The following is a 19606-nucleotide window of genomic DNA, read 5'->3' as shown; positions in this document are numbered from 1 at the left end:
GTAGTTGAAAGGATGTGGTATTTATAGAGATGCGGCAACAGGGGATTGTAACAAATGAGGTTTCTCAGTCACAATTCTAATCATTGGTCTATATATTTTAATAAATATCCAGAGATGGGAAATGGGTAGTCACTTTAAACGTTGGTTATTACAAGAATTCCCCAAAGACCGTAGAAATTACATTCCACGGTTAATACGTCTGCAGGTTGCTGTAATTAAATAAATGGTACTTTAGCATCCTAATGCTTGTTAACTGTGAAGCCATCCGCCTTGTTCTGTCCAAACAGCTTCTCCGATATTCATCTGTACAGGTTCTTATATCTCAGCCTCAGGAACTAGCAGATTGACTACTCAACACCCCAGTTGAGCAAACACAGATTAGCCAAGTGATCAGTCAAAAATCTTAGTACGAGGGACAGCTTTTATTGTTTTGACAAACACTGCTTTGATTCCCTTTTGTTCGAGAAGGGAAGATTTGCACCAGTCATTGCCTGATGCGGATTCAATTCTGATGAATGGTCCATGCACCTGTACCATCATAACCAGTATTTTCTCTTCACCTTATTTACAGCATCGTTTTGCTCCTTATTCTTCCATCCTCCTGCGTATATTGAAAAGTGGGGCGAGGGAGGTAGGGGCTCGGGTGGATCAGGAAGACATGCGCCAAATCAACAAAAAGTTCTTGTCGAGGGACCTTATCAGGTTAATTATACTGAAATCTTTATCATGGGCTATATCTAATATTTCCAACATGTGGGGAAGAACAATCAAATTCTATATAATACTGCAATTCTGTTGTCGTCTTTCCTTCTTATCTACTTGGTATTAATAGATCTGTTTAGTAGTTAATAACCGAATCCATAGTCTGACAGAGAATTTATTCAGGTGTACTTACCTACATAACACTCCGAATTAATTCACTGTATGTGACTGTGCTTTGTCACCACTCAGAGAAGTGACAGGGAGCTAAATAAATTCAATCCTCTATTCCTTTAATTGTTGTTAAATTATTTTTGCACAAAAAGGTCTGGCAGATTTAGGTAAAAGAAAACAATTTATGGTTTCTACTTTAGATACTGCATTTGAACAAGTATTAGCATGCTTATTTTGAAAGCTAAAATAATTTTAGCACTCGCAGGATTAAAATATAGTACTTACAGCTTCTTTGATCTCACAGCAGAACACATGAAGCTGGAACTCATCTGTACTGCAGTAACTTTCAGTAAATGCAAAGCAATTACTCTCCGAATTCCCATCAACACCTCGGACACAGAACAACACCGTATATATTGGAAACGCAGCTATCTCTGTGGTCGTAGCCTGGTCTATTATCCTGAAGAGGGGAACAAAAGACAGGAATGCAGAACTCAGTTTGAAGACAGTGAAAACAGCAACTCATAAGAGCTTTCTTTTAATGCAGAACAAATTTAAAGTGTGAAAATTTCACACTCGCGATTAATTAGCCCTGATTGAGGAAGATCGACTTTGCTACTTTACAGAAAGAATCATTTATCCTTGTGATCTACAAACATTCACACTCTCCCCAATTAAACGCCATACTCTGTAGAATCACAGAATCTTACAGCATGGGAGAAGACCAAGCAGCCCATCATGCCTGTGCCAGTTCTTTGAAAGAGCTATCAAATTAGTCCCACTCCCCTACTCTTTCCTCAGAACCTTTAAATTTATCCTTTCCAGTACATACCCAATTCCTATCTGACAAGTTAATCTGACTGTTAAAAAAAAACTTCTTCCAAATAGAAGATGGATTACAAAAGCTTTTGGGCATCACACTTTAGGAAGGATGGCGAGATGTTAGAGAAGACTCACTAGAACAATATCAGGGATGAGAGATTTCAGTTGCATAGAGACCAGAGTAGCTGGCGTTGTTCATCAGAGATTTAATCGGGGTTCAAAATGATGAAAGATTTCATATATACAAATAAGGAGAAATTGTTTCCGGTCACTAGATGGCAGCTGGGCCAAAATCCTGGAACCCTCTCCCTAACAGAAATGTGGATGCAACATTTCTCACAGGCTGTTCACCACCACATACTTTCACAAGGGCAATTAGGAATGGGCAACAAATGTTGGCCTTGTCAGCAGTGCTCACATACCATGAATGAATAAGAAAAGCAACCAGGGGACACAGATAAAAGATCATTGGCAAAAGAATCAGAGGGGTGATGAGAATTTATTTTACACAGCAAGTTACGATGATCTGGAATGCACTGCCTGAAGAGTTTTTGGGTTTTTTTTTTTAAACGACAACCTGTAGTTTCACTGTCGCTATTACTCATATAAAAGCAGGATACTGTGGATGCTGGAAATCTGAAATAAAAACAAAGTGCTGGAAAATCTTAGCAGCTCTCTCTCCACAGAGGCTGCCAGGCTTGCTGAGTTTTTACAACACTTTGTTTTTACTGATACTAGCTGGTACAAGCTGTTTTATTACAGGCTTAATTTAAATTTAATTTAATTAAAATTCCCCATGGCCATGATGTGATTTGAACTCATGTCACCAGCTTACTAGTCCAGTAACATAACCACTATGCTACCATAATGCATGAGTCACAAGCAGATTCAATATAATTTCCAAAAGTGAACTGGGTACATAAAGAGAACAGGAATGAAAAGCTAGTATCGGTAATGGTGACCGCAAAGTTATTGGAGAGTCATAAAAACCCAACTGGTTCACTACTGTCATTTAGGGAAGGAAATCTGTCCTCCTTATCTGATCTGGCACATTTTTCCTCTGGGCCCACAACTAAATGGTTGACATAAGAAACAGGAGTAGGCCATTCAGCCCCTCGGGCTTGCTGTACCACTCAATAAGATCAGGTCTGATCTGACTGTGGCCTTAACTCCACTTTCCTGCCTGTTCTCCATAACCCACAACTCCCTTGTAGATAAAAAAAAATCTGTAACTCAGCCATGAAGATATTCAAAGCCCCAGCCTCCACTGCTCTCTGTGGAAGAGAATTCCACAGACAAATGACCCTCTAAGAGAAGAAATTCCTCCTCTTCTCTGTCTTATATGGGAGATCCCTTAATTTGAAATTGCGCCCCCTAGTTCTGGGTTCCCTTCGAGGATGAAACAAATTCTCAGCATCTGCCCTGTCAAGCACCACCTCCCAGGAATTTATAGTTTCAGTGAGATCACCTCTCTTTCTTCTATACCCCAATGAGTATAGGCCCAACCTGTTCAACCTTTTCTCATAAGGCAACCTCTTCATCCTATGAATCAGTTGAGTAAACCCTCTCTGAAATGCCTCCAATGTAAGTATCTCCGTCCTTAAGTAAGGTGACCAAAACTGCACACAGCACTCTAGATACGGTCTCACCGATGCCCTGCACAGCTGTAGCAAGAGTTTGCTGCTTCTATACTTCATCCCCCTTATAATAAAAGGCCAACATACCATTTGCTTTCTGTTACTATCCAGTTTGGAACCGTTAACAGAGAAGTTCAAACACCTATTTTTAACCAACTGAACTAAGCCACAAAATTCAAACTGATATTAAGCCTCACCCATATTCCATGAACGATGAAGTTAGTTTTTGCTCTGCTTACAGAGCAGGCCTAGCTGACTATCATTTACTTTAGCTGTCTCTTAGTGAGCTGCAACTAACACTCAGCAAACATCCAGATAAACTGAAATAAGAAAACGTCCCTAAGCTTCATCCATCTCCATGACGACATAGCCTGCTGTGGGATGTCCTCAAACAGACCTTTAGGTTAAGTATTTTACATTTAAAATTCCTTCTTTGATCTGATGAAAGAAATGGATTTTACAACCCCTCAGGTCTTACCAAATGCATTTAAACTAATTTAGCTCTAACTCCCAAAACAAAAACTTCTCTATGGGCTGCCTTTACTCCAACGGTGGTATACAGACGGGAGGGAGTGGGGTATGAAAGTGACCCTGGAAGTCCTCAACATTGACTCCGGACCCCATGAAGTCTCATGACATCAGGTCAAACATGGGCAAGGAAAACTCCAGGTTACCATCTACGGACCTCCTACTGATGATTCCTCCATGTAGAACACTATTTGGAAGAAGCACTGAGAATAGCAAAGGCACAGAATGTACTCTGAGTGAGGTCCTCAATTTCTATCAACAAGAGTGGCTCAGTAGTATGATCACGGATAGACTGAAGGACATCGCTTTTACACCAGGCTTGCTGCAAGTTGTAGGAGAACCAACATGAGATCTAGACTTACTTCACTTTGGCCTCACCAATTTACCTGGCGTGGATGCATCAGCCCACAAAGTATTGGTAGGGGTGACCACCAGGCATTCCTTGTGAAGATCAAGTCTCAATGAGGACGCCCACCATCGTATTAGGTGGCACTACCACTGTGCTAAATGAGGTAGATTCACCAGCTCAAAACTGGGCATCCATGGGATGCTATGGGTACCAGCAGAAACAGAATTATATTCCATATAATCTGTAACCTCATGGCCCAGCATAGTGCTCAGATACATTACCATCAAACCAGGTGACCTGGCTGAATGAAGGATGCAGGAGAGCATGCCAGGAGCAGAACCAGAACCAGGCATACCTAAGAATGAGATGCCAATCTGATGACACTACAACACAGGTCAACATGCACACTAAACTTAGGAAGCAGCATGCTACAGCCAGAGCTGAGCAATCCCACAACCAGCTGATCAGATCATAGCTCTGCAGTCCTGCCCCACCTATTCAGGAATAGTTAGCTTGTGGCAGCAGGTTTTCAAAGAGCACAGGGGGAGGCCATTTGGCCCATCTTCCCTTTGACAGCTCTCCGAAAGAGTTATCCAGTTAGCCCCCACTTCTGCGTTCTTTCCCCTCATCCCTGAAAAACAAACAATTAAACTAAAGGGAAGAGGAGATTCCACGGTCTCCATGCTCAACATTGGCAAAGATCAGCGCAAGTGTAAAATGACGAGGCTGAAACATTCACGACTAATTTCAGCCAGAAGTACCTAGTGTCTAATCTATCTCGGCCTCCTCCTGAGGACTCCACCATCATAGATCTGAGACTTCAGCCAATTTGGTTCACTCTTGTGTTATTAAGAAATAGGCACACTTGATACAACAAAGGCTATGAGCCCCTGACAACACCGCGACTGTAGTGAAGTCACATGCTACAGAACTAGTTGTGCCTCTGACTATAACACTGACATTTACTCAACATTGTGGAAAATTGCCCAGGTGATGTCCTGTCTAGAAAAAGGACAAATCCAATCTGGACAACTACCTCAGTCTACTCTCAATCAACAGCAAAGTATTGGAAAGTGTCGCCAAGAGGTATTTACTCACCAACAATATGCTCACAATTTAGGTTCCACCAGGGCCATTCAGTTGCAGGTCTCATTACTTCATTTGTCCAAACATGTTCACATATTAATATAAATATATAAACACTAAAAGGAAACATTTTTCAGGGCTATGGTGAAAGGGCAGCTAACTGAGAACTAACTGAACAGCTCTTTCAAAGAGTCAACACAGGTACAATGGGCTGAATGCCTCCTTCTGTGCTGTATGATTCTATGAAAATCTACTACAAGCTAACCATATACGAGGTGTACTACATACAAGGTACACTGAGTAACTCACCAAGGCTCCTTCAACAGCACCTTCCAAATCCACAACCTCCATCACCTCGAAGGACAAGGGCAGCAGGCGCATGGGAACACCACCACCTGCGAGTTCCCCTCTAAGCCACACACCATTCTGACTTGGAACTATATCACTGTTCCTTCATTATACAAATTCCCAATGGACTCCTTTTAGATTCTCTGAATGTTATTATTTCCAGAATAGAAGCATTAGTTAGGTTTTTGAGGGACTTGAACCCCCAAGAGCTAAAATATACAACGGTGAACTTACTAAACTGAAAAAAAAAAATGGCTTTTGTTGTATGACTCCTTATAACTCCCAAAACAGAATTAAGGAGGAAAGTTGAACTAGTTTTACTACTTGCTTCATTCTCTAAAAAAAAAGTAATCCACACATATAGTCCAACAAGCAAATCAGAGAACCTGTCAAAGGCTATAAAAATTGATGGACCTTCTCTTCCCATCCAAAACACCAATCCAGACACACCCAAGCCTTTAATAAAAACAGAAAATTCTGGAAATACTCATCATGGCAGGCAGCATCTGTAGAGAGAGTATTGCTTCGTGTTGATGACATTTCATCAACCCTTCCCAAGACACTTAGCAATGAACAGAAAAGAGGTCATGAAACACTGGGAAAAGAAATTTGTTTAAATAAGATGGGGAAGGTGCAAAGTGCCAGGCTTAGCTTTGTGACAACAATCCGGCTAGATGATTCAAGCTCCACTCCAGAACATGATTACATTATCTAGACTGACACTTGCCAATGTTGTACAAGACTTATGGCCCCATCTAACTTCTCAGTACAAAAAAGACCCCATAGTGCTATTTGAAGAGCAGCAGGAGATTTCTCCAGGTTTGGCGGTCACCACTTATCCCCCACAATCACTATCAGATATAGTTAATTGATCTTTCATCTCACTTCAGTTTACGGGAGCTTGCTGTGCACAAATTGGCTGCTAGGTTTCCTACATTATAACAGTAAATAGACGTCAAACGTACTTAATTCAAAATAAGTGTCTTGAGACATCCTGAGGATGTGAAGGACTCCATATGAGCCCAAGTCCTTCTTCCAGCTGAAGAGATCGATCTTTAAAGGAAGAGAGACAGAAGCAGGATATAGTTTAGGGAGAGGGCAGGTGTGTTGTGAGTGAAGGATTAGCCAACAACAGTACAAGAAAAGATGCAAGGGACGAGCAGTCATGTTGCAGAGGTGCACACTAAAACACATTGTTACAGGAAATTGCTCAAATAGAAAGCAAAGGAGGGAGCAAAGGAGGAGAGAATGAAGTGAGGAACTCTAAGTCAATACGCTGGGATACAGAGAACCAGTGAACTTAGGAATGAATGGAAACAATGGGAATGTACAATCTACTGCACAAGAGGGCATGAGCTGCAGTTTTTGGATTCATTAGAAATTGTGAAGGAAGTTAAGGTGTTCAAGAATTCAATTCTCAGCATGAAGAAAACATGACAGTTGAAGGAGAAAAGCATATGTGCACGAAGGTAACATTGTTGAACTGGGAAAATGCATTCTTAGCTCTGACCAGATCTCAGGCTGTAAATACTAGCTTGGGTTCGTGACATAGTGCAATGTTGCAGACCAATTGAGGGAAGTTGGTGCTGCCCCAAAAATAATGGGTGAGCTGGAAGAAACTGACTCATCCTAAGCCTTGATGCTGGATAAAAAGATAGTTACGGCCTGGGAGTCAATGGTGGAGGCAGAGAGACAGAGTTGGTTTGTATCCATGAAATTGCGAATATTGGCCCCCATACATGAATAATATGACAGGGAGGTAGGGTGTAGTTGAAAAATAGGAGGGGGACAAGGTGACTTCTGAGGCACACTGCGGTTATCCATTTACGCACGAGCTGTGAATTCCCTCAAGGAGATGAAGTTGCTGTACTGGGAGAGATGGAAATGGAACCAAGTGAGCACTGTAACCAAAAGATGGACAGCAGAGGAGAGATGGTAGAGAAGAATCAACCAGTAAGCATCAAAGGTAGCAAAGGTCAAAGAGCTGAGTCTTTCTTACTTACCAAAAACCCATATTGTGGAAAGTTTCCTATAGATAGTGATGTTGCATACGACCAAAGATGATGGACAATGTACTCTCAACTGTCAACTTAATCAGAGCTTAGCTAGGTGTGGTGCACCGACTGTGAGGGAGTACTTGAGCTTGGAACGGTTAAAAAAAATTCAAGATGGAAAGAGTTCCGAAAACCAGCCTCAACAGTTAAATATGTTTTGCTGTTTTAATAAATACACCTGCTTATCAATCTAAAAAAAGCACTGGGACAAGTGGCTTCCCCTCTGCTTCTGTGGACAGGGATCGCAGACTAAATTGTTGGTTGCAATCTCATTTGCAAAAAAATAACAACACTACACCCATACTCCCATAAGCTTAAGCGAAACAGCTCTATAACCATTCACCAATACAAAGAAACACAACTGCTCGTCGAACTTGTGTAGCTAGCATTGCCAGACAGATCCAAGGAATTCAGGCATGCTATTTTGCAGATAGGGGTATGAAAATAAAGAATCGTGCAAGTGCGTGGATTTGGACTACGCTGCCAGAGCTTGAGAACGGGATGCCACACAACTAGTGACAGTCAAAGCCACTTCTAGAACTGAGCAAGCTGGCTAATGTGCAGAAAACTAAACAAAGCTCATTTATGGCCAAGGGCTGTTCAAAGTCTACTGACCATTACTTGAACAACAACACTGCCTGGATGACGGATTTGCAATCAGTGTTACTGCTTGCAAATTGAGAGGGAAGTGACAGATGATGAGCTTAAAAATTCTCAGCATCACAAATACTTAAATCAGAGGAGCACAGAATATTAGCCGTTTAACTGCATTTTTTAAGATAAGAAACAAAGACAACTGGAAATATGCAGCAGGTACACTCAGCATTCTTCCAACTAATTTACCCTCCAACAAGTAAAAACAATGTTTCTCGCCAAATTTCTGTACACAGTTTTACAGAATAATGCACAAAATATTCTGAGCTAACAATCATAGTCTAACATTTCCGAAACTCTCAGAACATTCCTGTACAATTCGAAGCACCAATCGCTGTATATAATTAGTTATTCACCTAAGTCAGTGAATGGAACCTTTCAAACACAACTTTTCCTGATAGCAGCCATTATCCATCCAATGCAGGTCACAGTATTTGTTTTACTCTTTGTTGGGTAAATGTTGACTGTATCCTTAAATGCCAGTTTGGCTATGTTAGTAACACTCTTGGCTCGGAATCAAAGCCAACACTTCAGCATACACTACTGAGGGAGTGTTACATTGTCTTTCAGATGAGAAGTTACACCGGCTCAGGTAAACTTTAAAGCTCTTAGAACTACTCAAAAAGAAACAGAAACTTTTCCCAACGTCCTAGGAAACACTTCTTCCTCAACAAATGTTAACAGGCTGACTGTTCATTTATCCCATTTGCTGTTGTGGGGCTTTGCTGTGCACACTGGCTGCCATATTTGGCTACCAGTGACTGTATCTCAGAAGAAACTTCCTGGTTGAGGATCACTTGTAGACATCCTGAGGATACAATATAAGTGTCTTGTGACTGCAAGTTCTTTCCTTAACTGCTTTGAAGGATGATCAAACTTTCCTATTAATTTAAAACTGGGGAACTTGAGCTTTGAATGCTTATATTGTGCTGCCCATGTTCACTCCCCGCACCTCTAATTTCTCACTAATGTGAGTACATAAGATATAGTGTGACAGCAAAAGAAATACAGCATGCTGGACTATTGGATCCCAAATCCAGTCACGGGCTGCTGCCATCCTGCAGTCTATTATCCCCAACAACAACTTGCATTTATGTAGCACTTTCACAACCTCTTAAAGCATTACAAGGCATTTCACAGGAACATTATCAGGCAAGATCTGACACCCCAAGCCTTTCGAGGTGACTATTAGGACAGGTAATCAAAAGAGGGGAGAGAGAGAGCGAGAGAGAGAGAGAGAGACACAGAGGGGGGCAAGAGAGGGAGAGAGAGAGAGGGGGGGAGGGGGAGGGAGCAAGAGAGAGAGAGAGAGAGGGGGGCGAGAGAGAGAGGGAGGGGGAGGAGGGGGGCGAGGGAGGGTTGTGAGAAAGTGGGGAGGTGAGAAAGGGGGCCGAGGGAGGAAATGGGGGAGCAGGAGAGAGAGGGAGTCTGTGACTGAGAGGGAAAGAGATAGCAGAGAGGTTTGGGAGTGAATTCCAGAGATTGTCCCCTGGGTAGCTGAGGGCACAGCTGCCAATGGCAAAGTGAAGGAATTGGAGATGCACAAGAGGACGGAATTGGACGATCACAGAGATCTGAAGGTTGAAACAAAATTTTTCTGCTAGACATTAAAAATGTCAAGTACAGAGAAACCAGTCCCATTGGTCAACGTTCGCCAGACTTGTATACACATTTTGTGAATAGCAACATGTAGGAATTTCATTCACAGGCCGTGTGTGATTCCAATATAAATGTAAAAGTGGCTAAAAATGCAGATTTTCAAAGCTAAGGCTGGCTGCAGCACAGAAAAGTGACAGAATAAGATGGGCAAGGAATTAGGATGCCATGGCTGAGGATAACAAGGTCCTGAAGAGAGTACAAAGGAGGTTAGCCAGGATGTGCGAGTTTGGTTTGGTGGAGAGATTGGAGAAGCTGGGATTGCTCTAAGAGCAGAGGAGGTTTTCAGAAGTCCTAACAGAAGTATTTTGATGGATCAAATCAGGAGAAACTCATTCGTCTGGCAAGTGATTCAGTAACCAGAGGCCATAGATTTGAAATAATTGTCAAAAGCACCATAGGGGAAATGAGGAAACATCTCTTCACAGTGGGTTAAGAACTGGAAAACACAACCTCAAAGTTTGGTGGAATCAGACTTCATACAAATTTTGAAAAAGGCAACTGGACATGGGTTTGTAGAAGTATAATTTGCATTATGATGGAACTAGACTGGATAGCTTTTTCAAAAGTCGGCAGAGGCATGCTGAGGCCAATGGCCTCTTTCTGTGCTGAGAGATTTTGAGATTCTAGTGCAGATACTGGAATGTGGCTGTTCACAGAGATCCAAACAAGAGACTGCATTCTAGAACATTCGCACAGTGCTGCTGACTTAAGGCAGCAATGCTGAGAGAGTAAGTAGAACGACTTTAGGCTTTCTAAACGTTAATGAGAGTGTGACAAAAGGCTGAGGCAGCTGAAATAAACATTTGCTGAAGGTGGGTAAATGTTACAGATGCTATGGTCACAGATCCAGTCTTAACCAGTTAAACATATTTGGTTATTTTAAACAGAGATAGGCACATTTGAGATTGGGTGCCAGGGAACTTAAAACAAATCTGCCACCTTTTGAACTCAGAAACGTTCTTGATGTGGTCAAAGGAGGCTGGACTTTTTTTAAAAAAAAGAGACAACACTGAGCAGTTTGTGCAACCAGGGGATATTTAGCTAAACATATTTGGAATGTAGACACATTCTGCAGAACTACTACGGTGTAAAGAACAGGATTGACAGTTCACTGTGGAGAGCTGCTGGCAAGATTAGAATGTGATCGATTTCTAATGCTCATGCATTTTAAGTGCACACTACAAGAGTTAGTCACCACAGGATAATATCTCCACTCAATATAGAAACAATAAGGTGAGCTCTTCGAAAGATTCCAAAAGAAATCCTTAACCCCTGCACCACGGTAAGGTGTCTCACCACGCAGAGGGTCCTATCCTACTGTCAACACTCAAAAGTGTAAGTTGCTCAGACACAGGTGCACAAATCAATTGTCCTGATCCCAAGTATTCATGAAGTTAAATCTCAGATGGGACCAGGAAGGAGGTGCAAAGTTCTATTTGCATGAGCAAGCCAGCTCCAGCATATTAGTTATGTTTTCCTGCACAAATGTACAATCAGCAGTTAGCACAGATGTGATAGGGCACAAACTGAGGTTACAACATGACGTGTATTATTAAAAAAAGTCTAAAATACCTAACGCAGCATTTAATTCTGCTTCTGTTTTGGGAGTCTCACTAAATGTATATACGCTTCTGATAGTGGAGTTGTTAATTTTTCTATTCCAGTCTCATTTCACACAGTACACCTAACTGCACAGCTCACCGATAATACTCTACACTTAGAAGCTGCAGAAACATAGGACTGATTGCACAGTTTGGCACACCCAGCAAGGAGCAGCTATCATAGGGAGCACCCAATCGAGGATTCAGCTCTAATTTTTACACTTGTGCATGTACAGCAGATGGTCACAAGGCCTGGTTTACCTGGAATAATGTAGTATAACACCCACATCTCTTTTTTGAAGTAATTTTGGAAATAAAAGCAGAAATGCACAAGGAAGCCTCAGCATAAATTATCAGCAACACTTTCAGATATTTCAGCAATATGCATGGATGTGTACTTCACTAATGGACCTTTAGTGATGTTAGGAATGCGAGGTTTTGTAAGATTGTTATGTTTTGGAACGGTCTTTAATTTAGGGGAAAATAGAGGAGTGAAAGGGGTCATGTGTCCTGTTCTGATTTCTGCTGACATCAAGCCTGGGTGGCTTGGTTGTTAAAGATTAAAGGGTGACCGAGATTGTTTTTCTAGGAAGGTGTGCAAGGTGTATTTGTAGACAATGGCAGAAGCATCTGTGCTGACAATGGTGGATAGACTACTGGTCTCCAAAGTCCCAGGAAGATGTTAAGAACATAAGGATTTGTAAATAGCTATACTTTAACCGTAAACTTAATTTCAAGATAGAATGAAGTTGGGATCAAAAGGATAGCTGATCAGTTTTCCTACTTTCATTTTGCCATGGGTATGGGTTTTGAGGGGGGAAAAGGTGCATAGGAAGCCACTGTTGTAGGATCAAATTACAAGCCTCACCTAAAAGATATCCCTGAATTCCCCAGCCAGGTCACCCTGCCAGTATCCGGGAGAGAGAGAGAGAGAGAGAGAGAGAGAGAGCGAGCGAGCAGGTAAATAGAGGCAGTCTCTACGATTCTCCGCAGATGGGAGCTCACGCTCGGATTAAAAAGACCAAGTTTGTGAGGACTTAAACAAGGCTGGAAGCTTTGCCTAACTTCAGCTAATGGAAGGAATCTCCAAGTCATGCCTCATTGTGAAAGCTAGTTCTGGGTTTAAGAGTTAGCCAGGCTGGGAAAAGAAAAGAATGGAGGCAAAACCTTGGTGGCTAAGAATCATTATGGACTGGTTCTGGATGAATTGAATGTCTACTTAGGGGACAGTATAAAGTATAACTGTAGTGCAGGATTTTCAGTTGCAGTAAAAGTTAAAGGGGAAAATTCTTTTCTGTAGTTTAAAGTATAAGTTTCTTACAAAATAATGTTATAATGTTTAGTCTATGTTGTTTCTAGTTTTGTTACAGTAAAAGTCTTAAAACATGAAATTTTGTCATGCAATTCCTTTTTATTGACCACATGGAACTCAGATTTCTTTTTAAAGTTAATGGTCCCTACGGAGATCATAACAGTAAATAGAAGGGCAAATAATTTTACAGACTAATTTGATACAAAGCTCACTTTTTCAGAGTCTGAAAAAATGACCAATATACGTGAAGAAATCACAAATGATACTACCTTATGTTCTCCATAGACTAAACTGGTCTTTAACTAGAGGTAGTAACTGGTAGTAACTTCTCCAACAGCACCGTTTTAATATAGGGTGATTTATAATTCAAAGAATCTCTTAAGGAGACCAAAACTAGGGACCATAAGATAGCCACCAATAAATCCACCACAGAGTTACCTAGAGAGAGTGGTTAGAATGTGGAACTTGCTACTACATAGAGTAATTGAGGCAATTAACATAGATGCTATAAGGGTAAGTACATGAGGGAGAAAGGAATAAGAGGAGGATATGCTAATAGGGTAGGATGAAGAGAAGTGGGAATTGATTCCTATGAAGCAGTAACTCTGGCATAGACCAGTTGGGCCAAATGCTTCTGTGCTGCAAATTCTATGTAATTCTATGCAAGATAGCACTGGAGGAGATACTACAAACTCGAAGTGAACAGTGATAAGGTGCATTTCTAATCACAGGTGTAAAGTTGGGAAGAATAACAAGTGATGGCTAGCTACTTCCAGATAGCAGTCAGGAAATGGGAACAATAAAAATCAAGGCCATGACATTCTCACTTATCTGGTTAATAAAGTGGTACTTGCAAAATCCTGAAAGAAGGTTGCCTTGAAAGGTTCACTTTTTCACAACAATCAGGACTTGGGCACACAATAGAAGGGAGTAAAATACCATAGAAGGGAGAAGGGGGCAGTCAACAAAAATAAACCAGGATATTCTTCAGCAATCCTCAAACAGCCTAACCCAGCACCTACCAAAACATATTTAGGAGGTTTTCTGTAATGCGATTGCCTGTTGCTGTGGGCTATAAAATCATTAACTCAGCTATTAACAGAACCAGAAGAAAAGACAGACAGCAACTAAGAAAACAGAAAAGCAGATGGAATCATATGTAAAACCAAGATTTTATCAAAATATAATTAAAAATGTTATAAAATAAAGAATCCAAAGGAAGAACACTGGGTGAACAAATAAAACTGATCAACTTAGGGAACTCACTGACACAAAGGGCTAACATGCTGTTTCTTTAAATTGTGCTCAAGTGGTGAATTATCCTTGCAAGATCACATTAATTACCTATCTACAGTTATTCTGAGAAATTGGTGATGATCCTTCTTCTTGAACCAGTCTAGTCCTTGTCCTGAAGGTAGAAAATCCCAGGATATTGACCCAAAAATGACGAAAGAACAATATGTGTGTTCAAGTCAGGATGGCATGTGGCTTCAAGGGGAGCTTGGAGGTGATGGTGTTCCCATGACATCTTGTGTCCTCTACCACGGAGGACAAGGGAAAGAGATGTGGTTGGTAGTAAGCTTGGCAAGTTGTTGCAGTGAATCATAGAACATACATATTGCAGTCACAGCGCACCGCTGATGGAGTTAGATACTTCTAACGGAAGGAGCAAAGCAAGTTAACTCCCCTGTTCTAGATGTTGAGCTTCTTGACCCATCCAGGTGAGTGAAGAGTGTCTCAGCACATTCTTGATCTCGGCCTTGTAGACAATAGAGAGAGGGGCTTTGAAATGGGACATTTACTGCAGATTAACCAACTTTCACCATGCACTTGTTATGGTTGGTCCAACTCAGCTTCTGGTCACCGCTCACCTGCAAGGTTGAGGGATTCAGCAGTATTGGCAGCAATGAATGTGGGGAGAAGATGGCGGTTGGGTTTTCACCTTTTATGGATCGTTGAATCGTCTGTGAACATCCTTGTTTCTGATGTTATGAAGAAGGAGGGAGAATCATTGATGAGGCAGCTAATGATGGGTGGGCTGAAGGTGATTCCCTAAGGAACTCCTACAGTGATGTTCAAAGGCTGCTATAGTTCACAGCCACAATTACTTCTTTTGTATCAGGTAGACTCCAGCCAATGAAGTGTGTTCACTTTAATCTCCAGTGACCTCAGATTTGTGTAGGCTCCTTGGAGCCATCCTCAGTTAAAAGCTACCTTGATATCAAAGGCAGCAACTCTCATGTCTCCTCTGTCATTGAACTCCTGCATGGATCAAGACAGGGGTGAGTGCTTCTAGCGTTATTCAAATAGAGCATCAACGAACATATTGTTGGTGAGCAGGAGCAGTGACAGTACTGATTATAACTCTTTCCATCATTTTATTGTTGACTGGGATTAACTGAACCTGTTAAGGCAGCAATCAGATTTATTCTTTTTTGTGTGGCTTAAACGTACCTGGGCAATATTCCACATTATCAGGTGGATGCGGGCCATGGCTGTGCTGGAACTAGAGATTCACTTCTGAAATAAAAACAGAAAATGCTGGAAAAACTCAGCAGGTCTGACAGCATCTGTGGAGAGAGAAACAGAGTTAATGTTTCAAGTCCATATGACCCTGCTTCAGCTATGAGGAAGGGTCACACGGACTCGAAACGTTAACTCTGTTTCTCTCTCCACAGATGCTGTCAGACCTGCTGAGCTTTTCCAGCATTTTCTGGTTTTATTTCAGATTTCCAGCATCTGCACTATTTTGCTTTTACCTTAGTGTTTGATTCACTTCTGAAATCCAGGATGATCACAAGCAGTCCTACTGCCATTGAGCCTGGTCACCGAGAATCTGCAGTAAACTGGGCCACAATTCAATATAACTGACACTCATACTTCGATATATCAAATGGAAAAATGACACACTGGTGTGCAGAAGGAAATGATCCTCTGTGGCTGTGGTTAACTGGGAACAATTGATGCTGATACTCTGTCAAACATCAAAAAACATGCCATCTCCCAAGGTAGACAATACTCAGCTTCAGTACAAGATGAAGGTTTGTACGGCATCCTGGGATTTTTTTTTTTTGTTAAACTAATGATAACTATCCCCATTGTTTACAGTTAACACCATCTCACTGGTGAAGTTTTAAAAATAGCTGTGTAATTTTAACTGAACTAAATGGCCAGCCTACCTTACAGATCCATCTGCTACATTAGGCACATAGAGGGTAACGTGAATTGGAACTTGGCAGTTGGCACGAAGGTTGGCCATGGCACGAAGAGCCTCTGCTTCATTGCGTGGAGAGGTCACCTTAGTGCAGCCCAGGTAGGTTAACTTGTTGAACAGCACACTCTCCTCTTCTGCGGCACTGGGTGATGCAGCTTTTGGTACAGGGAGCTCTGTTGAAAATACATCTGGATTAATACTGCTTGCAATAGGGACAAATGGCATCATACAGACAGCATAAGTTCCTGGCCTGCATGTGTTTTCCAGAAATAAGAACTGAAAACACTGGAATTACACACCAACCCACATCAGTCAGTATCTCTATTGGGAACAGAGGGATTATTACATTTTGGGAGCATACCCTTCATTAGACTGCGGATATTTGCAAAGGACTTAGCTAACTAATAAGTTTGCCTTGCTTTAAAGGAGGACAGTCTGAGTGGACTGGGACTTGAGACACATGTTCTGGGAAAATATGCATTGAGCAATGACCCCTCTGAGATATTTTGTGACTTCATGATGTCACAACATTAGAGGCATCTTTCATGTGGTCAAATTTAGCCCTGCGCAATATTCAAGGGCACATCTTACTCTGAAGCATCAATACATTCCTAATGTAAATGAATTCCACTTCCTGCAAGGCCTGAGTGGATAGCTGGGTGGGAACACAGTGTATGCAACATGCTTAGCAGTAAATGGACAAAGACCTTAAATATAAAGTAACCTTTCTTTATCCTACTGTTGGGTTCCTCCAACACAGAACAGAAACCCAATACTGTATATATTTAAAACGTTATCCTTATTACTATTGCTTATTTTTAAACTGGACTTTTCTGCTGAACAAAGACAATTAAGATGGTTGACCCTCCGTCTGGAAATTATCCCCTAGCGACCTTCAGAACAAAAGAATTCTCTGCTCAGTTTTGGGAACGTCACACCTCATTATGCCTAAGGAACTTCTAACAGATCACCTGGGACTGTACAGGCCAATTTCAAAAGGAGCTACAGAATGCCACTTGTATTTGATAAGCCAACCTTGCTAGTGGAGTCCATGGGTCTGTTGAGACAGTGGCTTCCCAAACACCAGGCCCTCAACAGGAATGGTGCCCCTTTTCAACCCATAATGGCCAAGACATCATCAATCCTGAAAACAAAGCCAAATTCCAGACGCTGGATAAACATCCTTTGCTGAGAAGGAAGGTCACATGACCCAAAACTCTGGCCTTTTGGGCAGTTTAATATTACCTTTCTGAGCTGTGCAGCCAGTCTGCTGTTTAACATCCAACTGGCAGGCTGCACAGAAGCAAGCGCTGTCCAGATTGGGCCACCAGCCCATCTAACCTGACTCTACTGGAAGATTTCACATCATCGTCTACAAAACTGATGCCATCTCTGCGTGCCTACTTCATCTTGTGGCATCAATGCCACCTGAAAAAGCGAATCTTACAACAATGGTCTCCAGCCAACCGACCCATCGAAGGCCTGTGTTCAAGACTTCCTCATTGGACTCTAATTCTGGACTCTGGGACTCACGAGAATGAATATTCAGTTTTTCTGTGGTCCTTGTATTGTAAATCTCTATCCCTCCCTTAGCGGTGTAAATGTGGAGTGGGAAGCTGCAAACACTCCTTATCGCAAGTTTTTGAATGTGCAAAATAAATTAACCTGCTGAGTTAATCCTAACTCAAGCTTGCTGTGGGGTTATGAGTAAAGTTGGACCAAGCAAAACTGAGGGGTTTAAAAAATATGCTACTCTTTAAAACAAACCAATTCAAAATGCCTTCTGTTTATGAACAGGTGGTAAGCAACAGTGCTGTTGAACTAACCCCGCTCTGTCCATAACACTACAAAGCACATACTGCTGGTAACGCAGTCTTTATAAGGGAAGAAACTCTAGCTAACAGGGCACAGCTGCCACATGCTTGGTTTGAGTATGTGAATTATTCTATGCTGTTCACAAACAGGGATGCTCAAGGCGTAACAGTGGAACGATCTTTCACTGGTTTTTGGAATTTTCTGCTCATGAAAAGATAACAAAATAATAGATTTAGGCTAGCACAACTGTCACTGCTAGATGCAAGATGGTGCATTCCTCCGCTGCAGCAAAGCACAACACCCACTACCATATCCAGCTGAAACATTTGAGATAATGGCCAGAGTTGGTAATGTCTGAAACTCTCACCTGGCAACCCATGTGGCTCAGGCCACCTCCCAAGGTCTGCATGGAACTACAACCTAACAGCCCCTCCCAACACCACATAAAGAGCTATGGCCATACTTTAAATCTAGACAGGGTGCTGGATGTCCAATGGCTCAAAGCTTAAAAACTCAACACTTTATCCCGACTTCCAAACAAGTGGTTCCAACAAGTACTCAACTTAACTATGCAGATATTCTCAAAGATGAAATGTGACAAACTGAACAGTGACTTTACAAAACATGCAACGTGTATTGTCAAATAAATAAAAAAGCTCAGCAAATAAAAATGCACCTTCTCCCACTTACTTTCTCAAACCTTATTACTATTCCTTTCTCCCAAATGGACACATCTGGCTTCTCCTTAAATGCATCAATGCTATTCACCTGAAACATTCCATGTCATAGCAGGTTCCACATTCTCAAGAGCCTTCTGGGTAAAGAAGCTTCCCCTGAATTCCTTCTTGGATTTATTAGTGACCATCTTATTTGACGGTCAATGTTCCTTCTAAATTTTTTTTGTACTAGTTAAGCTTCAAACTGCACTGAGCAGTACTTTTTTTATATATAAATGGGCAGTTTACATTTAGGTCATGCATTACATAATGCTGAAGTTTCTCCTGATGAACAGAAAGTTGTGAGCAGCCTATTTGTTTCAATGCGCAGTACATTCCAGATTGCTGAGCAGCCGCACACATCTTAGAGGGAACATTGTTTTTGACTCCTTGCTTTGGACTCCCCCACAAATAGAAACATCTTCTCTACCTCTACCCTATCAAATCTGTTCATGATTTTAAAGATCTCTATAATTTTAAAGAACCATTGACATTCATTTTTCTAGAGAAAGGAACCCAGCATGATAGTTATAACCTGAGTTCTAGTATCATTCTCGTAAATTTTTTGCATTTTGCACAGTTCCGTTTATTTTATTTGTAATATGGGGAAGGGAACAGTACTCTTAAGTGTGGTCCACTCAACGTTCTACAGAAGTTGAATACAACTTCTCTCTTGATACCAGAGCCAACAATGATGATTCCCAAGAGATGGTTCTGATCACAGGTACTAAATGTTTCTAATTAAAGATCAGGAATATTAAACAGTGCAAAACCAGATTAAGTTTCAGTTGGATAGACTGGGCTTGTGTCCACTAGAGTTTAGAAAAGTGAGGGGTGACTTGATTGAAGTATATAAGATCCTGAACAGTCTTGGCAAGGTGTTTCCTCTTGTGGGTGAGTCCAGAACTAGGGGGCACTGTTTTAAAATTAGGCATTGC

The 19606-nt window shown here is 41.5% G+C and overlaps 1 protein-coding gene across 3 annotated transcripts in view; it reads right to left on the bottom strand.

The window, feature by feature from the left end:
• LOC144672973 (rab GTPase-activating protein 1-like) overlaps positions 1–19606 on the bottom strand; it is a 442218-nt gene that overhangs the window by 378630 nt on the left and 43982 nt on the right. For all 3 annotated transcript variants that reach the window (XM_078534975.1, XM_078534977.1, XM_078534976.1), the window contains exons 4-5: positions 16103–16310; positions 1159–1333 (exon numbers count right to left, since the gene is read on the bottom strand). In XM_078534975.1, the coding sequence (XP_078391101.1) occupies positions 1159–1333; positions 16103–16310 (383 nt within the window). The remainder of the gene's footprint in view (positions 1–1158; positions 1334–16102; positions 16311–19606) is intronic.

This window comes from Cetorhinus maximus, unplaced genomic scaffold, assembly GCF_964194155.1.
Source record: "Cetorhinus maximus unplaced genomic scaffold, sCetMax3.hap1.1 HAP1_SCAFFOLD_182, whole genome shotgun sequence".
Classification (NCBI taxonomy): domain Eukaryota; kingdom Metazoa; phylum Chordata; class Chondrichthyes; order Lamniformes; family Cetorhinidae; genus Cetorhinus; species Cetorhinus maximus.
The sequence above is the reverse complement of the archived record's forward strand: the minus strand, read 5'-3'. Positions and strand labels throughout refer to the sequence as shown.